This window comes from Eimeria acervulina, genomic scaffold (genome assembly GCF_000499425.1).
Source record: "Eimeria acervulina Houghton genomic scaffold, Eah_scaff480, whole genome shotgun sequence".
NCBI classification, from domain to species: domain Eukaryota; phylum Apicomplexa; class Conoidasida; order Eucoccidiorida; family Eimeriidae; genus Eimeria; species Eimeria acervulina.
In genome coordinates, this window is record NW_013547310.1 from 20,001 (window position 1) to 24,760 (window position 4,760).

Sequence of the window (4,760 nt, forward strand, 5' to 3'; positions counted from 1 at the left end):
ATGAAGGACTGCAGCGCATCCGCCGGAATACCTGAGGGATGGGCGCCCACTCCGAGTCTAGCTGCTGCTGCTGCTGCTGCTGCTGCTGTTGCTGCTGCTGCTGCTGCTGCTGCTCTAGGGGGCCCTGAAAGAGGGGCCCCGCGAGGCGAGCCACACAGAGAGCTTCAGCAGCACCTGTCCCCTTTGACGAACATAAAATGGGGGAGACAGACACCACGAGGCCGTACACCGCAAACCGTCTCCTGCCAGCAAATACAGGGGGCCCCTCAGCACCTTCGGGGCCCCTACAGCCTGCTGCAGCGCAGACAAAATTCTGCTGCTGCTGTTGCTGCTGTGCAGCGCTGTACGTGTTTGGATGCGCACTTGTTGCTGCTTCCACTGCTGCTGCTGCTGCTGCTGCTGCTTCTCCCGAGGCTGCTGCTTCTGCTGCATCTGCTACCGGTGCTGCTAGTGGCTGTGTTGCTGCTTCCTCTCCATCAGTTGGAGTCAAACAGCGAGCAGATGGCTGCAAGGAAACCCAATAGGGGGCCCCCCTTTGCTCTTCTGTTGCTGGGGGCCCCCCTTGTGGGGCCCCACCCAGGTGAGGGGCCTCCACTTCAGTGATGCTGTGGGGCCCCACTGAGGGGCCCCTCATTATGGGCGCGTGCTGCAGTTGGGGGCTTGAGGCCTCCGCGCGGCAAGCTGCTGCCGTTGCTGCTGCTGCTGCAGAAGCTAACGGTGCTGCCGCTGCTGCTTGTTGTGTTGCTCGCGATGTTCGTGCTGCTGCTGGACTCCCATGGGCTGTATCAGCAGCATCAGCAGCAGAAGCAGCAGATGTTATTGGTTCGCAGCTCGCGAGTGGAATTGGTGTTGCTGTTGTTGTTGCTGCTGCTGCAGGTGCCTCAGGGGTTTGCTGCAGCGGTGGGGCAGCAGCAAGTTGTTGCTGCTGCAGCGGCAGTAGGACAGCGGAAGCAGCAACCAAGCCCAGACACCCGGGAGCGACGTGCAATCTCACTGTCTCCTTTTTGTCTCTATCTCTTTCTGTCTCTCCTTGTCTGTCCCCCCAGCGTTCAAACCCAGGGGGCCCCTCCACCATTGGGGGCCCCACAGCCTCTGGGTGCCCCAACAGCTGCTGCTGAGCCCCTAGGGGTCCCCTGCCTGGGCCGACAGCAGCAGGAGGCATTTCACCTTCTGCTCTTAAACCGGTTGGTGTGGCAGCTGCTGCAGCAGCTCCCTGCTGCAGCAACAGCTTTTGGGGGCCCCTGCTGGACCTGGGCTTCTTGGGGGCCCCCCTGGTCTTGCTGCAGCAATCTGCTGCTGGCAATAATCTCCACTGCCTAAAGGCGAGGAGACAGGGGCCCCCAGGGGCCCCTGCTGAGATTAAACGCCCACAAATAGTACTGCCGCTGGGGCCCCTGCTGCTGCTGCTGCTGGGGGCCCCGGGCCCCACAGAGGCTTGGGGGCCCCTCTCTCTAACCAATTGGAGAGACAAGAAAGCGCTGCTGCTGAAGGAACCCCACACAGTGCATGCAACTGCAACAGGGACACGCTGTCTCCGCTGCCGCTGCTGCTGCTGCTGCTGCTGGGTTGCTGTAGAATAGCCAGTGAGGGCAGCAGCATCAGCAAACAGCAACAAACCGCCGCCTTCGTTGGGGACCAGCAGCAGACAGCCCACCAGCACGGCCCTGCTGCTGCTGCTGCTGCTGCTGTCGCGTAGCCAAGGTAGCCCCGTCCTTCCTGCTTGCTGCAGCAGCTCCTCCACCCCTATGACGGGAAAACCAGCAGCAACAGCAGCAGCAGCAGCAGCAGCAGCAGCAACAGGAGCTGGGGTAACGTGGTATGGCAGCTGCGGCTTTGAGAGGCGTTCGGCTCCCAGCAGCAGCAGCGCAGCACATATTTGCTGCAGCAGCACAGAGCTGTTCCGTTGTCTCCTTTCAGCAGCAGCGTCGCCGCCATCAACAGCAGCAGCAGCAGCTGATGCAGCAGCTGCAGCGGGGCTTGGGCTCCTTTGAATGTCTCCCTGCTCAGCAGCAGTAGCGGCAGTCGACTGTGCAGACACCGCAGCACGAATATCCCTCAGGAGTTTTGCTGCTGCAGTAACAGCAGCAGCAGCAGCAGGGGCTGCAACAGCGCAGCTCTTCCTGCTATGGGCTACCTGGTCTTGGGGGGGCCCCTCATGAAGCTGTCTCCAACGAGAAAATAAGAGGGGGCCCCCCTCAACTCCTTTTAAGCCCAGCTGCTGCTGCGCTGCAGCAGCAGCAGCAAGCAGCACTCGGTGTACGTACACCAAGACATCTTTGTGCATGGAATCGGAGAGGCCTTCCAAAGAGACACAAGTAACTGGCAGCAGTGCTGCTGCTGCTGCTGCTGCTGCTGCTGTTGGTGTTGTTGTTGCTGCTGCTGCTGTTGGTGTTGTTGCTGCTGCTGCTGTTGCTGCTGTTGCTGCGGGTAATGCCGGTGCGAGTGCTGGTGCTGGATTCAAGGAACTGCCGCAGCAACTGCAGCAGCTACTGCTGCTGCAGCTGCTGCTGCTGCAGCTGCTGCTGCAGCAGCAGCCACCAGGTGTAGTAGTGGCAGCCCCAACGCAAGAAGAAGCAGCACTTTGTGCATGCAGCGCGACTCTGCATTTTTTCTTCGGGGGTTCGTTCAGTAAATGGGGGGGGGGCCCCATATCAGGGGGCCCTTCAAGAGCCTTCACCATCCCATCTGCTTCTGGCTCTGTTGCTGCTGCTGCTGCTGCTGCGTCTGCTGCTGCTGCTGCTTCTGCTGCTAGTTTCGTTGCTGCTGCGCAGCAAAGAAGGGGCCCCCGGGGGGCCCCCCTTGCAGACTCCCTTTAACGACTGTTGCTGTCGTTTCTTCTCTTCCACTCCCATTGAATGTGTGGTGTCTTGAGGCAGAATGCGGCAGCTGCAGCAGCACCAGCAGCAGCAGCAACAGCAGCTGCTGCTGCTGATTCTGCTGCAGCTTACCTCCCCTGGCGGCAGCCGTCACCAGCCAGGGGCCTGGCTTCTCAGCAGCAGCAACAGCAGCAGCTGCTGCTGCTGCAGCTGCAGCAACAACAGGCCTTCACCTTGGGGAGATGCTTATGCTAACACCTAGGACAGCTTTAAGACAATGGGGGGCCCCCAATGAACGACAAGGGGGCCCCCCGGGTGTCTGCTGGTCTTCGTGTGGCTGCGCATGCACTGAAATATATATTATATTGTTGTTTATCGTTATAACAATTAATAGTCTTGTGCAATTTATTTGGGGAGGAAGGCCGGGGCTGCTGCTGCTGCTGCTGCTGCTGCTGCACTGAGTGCTTTGCGCTCTCCCTGCTGAAGGTCACTCAGGTGTATGTGCAGCTCATCTGACGAATGCGCGGGTAAATATACCATTAAAAGCAAATAAAACTGCATATTTTAATATTATAAATAAATTCTCATTCATATCAGCAGGCTAACAACAGTAATAGACGCAGCTCATCGACGCCGGGGGGCCCCTCGAGGCTCTCGGGGCCCCCCCAAACCCTAAAGGAGATCTCAGCTATTCATAGGAAGGGAGGGCCCCTTAGGCCTAACCCACAACCATAAGGGGCCCCTACGGGCCCAATGAGGGCCCCACATTACAGGTGTCTCCTTCATGTCAACAGGCATATATATATATATATATATCTGTCTGTTGTTGCTCTGTCCCTAGAGATTGAGGAGAGGAAGCTGTTTCCCCCTGCTGCATGCACAGAACGTCTGGCAGCTGCCTCCGCTTTGCTGCAGTTGCCGCTGCAGCAGCAGAAGCGACATGCAGCTTCAGCCGCTTCAGCAACAACCCCTGAAGCAACGGCAGCAGCAACGCCATTGGCGAGCTACCACCCATCAGCATCTGCTGCTGCAGCTGCTGCTGCAGCTGCTGCTGCAGCTCACGCGACCCAACAGACCCTGGACGCGTTAATTTGCCTTAGCAGCAAGCCTCTCCCCTATAAGCTGTGGGGTCTTCTCCCGAATATATGAAGTGTATATACTGATGAACGCCCTATAGAATATTTTTCTTCTTTTCTTCGTATCTCAGTGTCAGTACTGCCCCAGTATAGTGCCTTTGCTTTTTGTCTTCTTTCTTTTATCTTTTTATTTAACTGCTACTCAAAGAAGAGTAAGTTGCAAGTGCAGTAAATGATTTGTTGTTCGAGCACCCCACAAGCAGCGGATAGCCTCTACTCCCGATCCCAGACGCTGAGGGCCCAGCCGTTTAAAGGCCTGGGGCTTTCTAATAGACAGAGAGTTCTATCGCCGTAAGCCTCAGCTGCAGCACATCTCCTTACCACTACATCAGTGCTGCAAGGCGGTGCGTTCATATGTTTGAGCAGCCCTACAACATTTTCGCTGCATGCGCAATCATTGTAGACAATTGTTATGCTGCTGATTGCTTATAGATTGCTTTAGAAAGACTAAGTAAGGCTTCATATGTCTCCCAGCCTCAGATAGAAAGTCATCATCATCATCATCATCATCATCTGCTACATCTGCCTTTCCCTCTAAACTTTGTTTCTTTTGCTGTCTTGGGTTGTTCTTTATCTTCATCACATTCGTACTTGTTGCTCGTTATGTTGCTGCCTCGGAGCCCCTGAGCAATCTTAATGCTCTCCCCTCTAAGCACTACCCCTAAGCCCTGTACTCGCCCGCAGGGGGATCTGCTGCAGTGCTTAGAGGCAGACACACACACATGCATATAAATATACATACATACATACATACATACATACATACATACATACATACATACATACATACATACATGCATACATACAT

General features: G+C 56.2%; 1 protein-coding gene across 1 annotated transcript in view; it reads right to left on the reverse strand.

Moving 5' to 3' along the window:
- The window catches only part of EAH_00040000 (hypothetical protein, conserved), a gene marked incomplete at both ends in the record, with an annotated part of 11,784 nt that extends 8,932 nt beyond the window's left edge, over nt 1-2,852 (reverse strand). The window contains 2 exons of the mRNA XM_013391889.1: nt 1-2,451; nt 2,678-2,852. The exon at nt 1-2,451 is cut by the window's left edge and continues 3,629 nt beyond it. Coding sequence (XP_013247343.1) covers nt 1-2,451; nt 2,678-2,852 — 2,626 coding nt within the window. The remainder of the gene's footprint in view (nt 2,452-2,677) is intronic.
- Nucleotides 2,853-4,760: the final 1,908 nt, after the last annotated feature.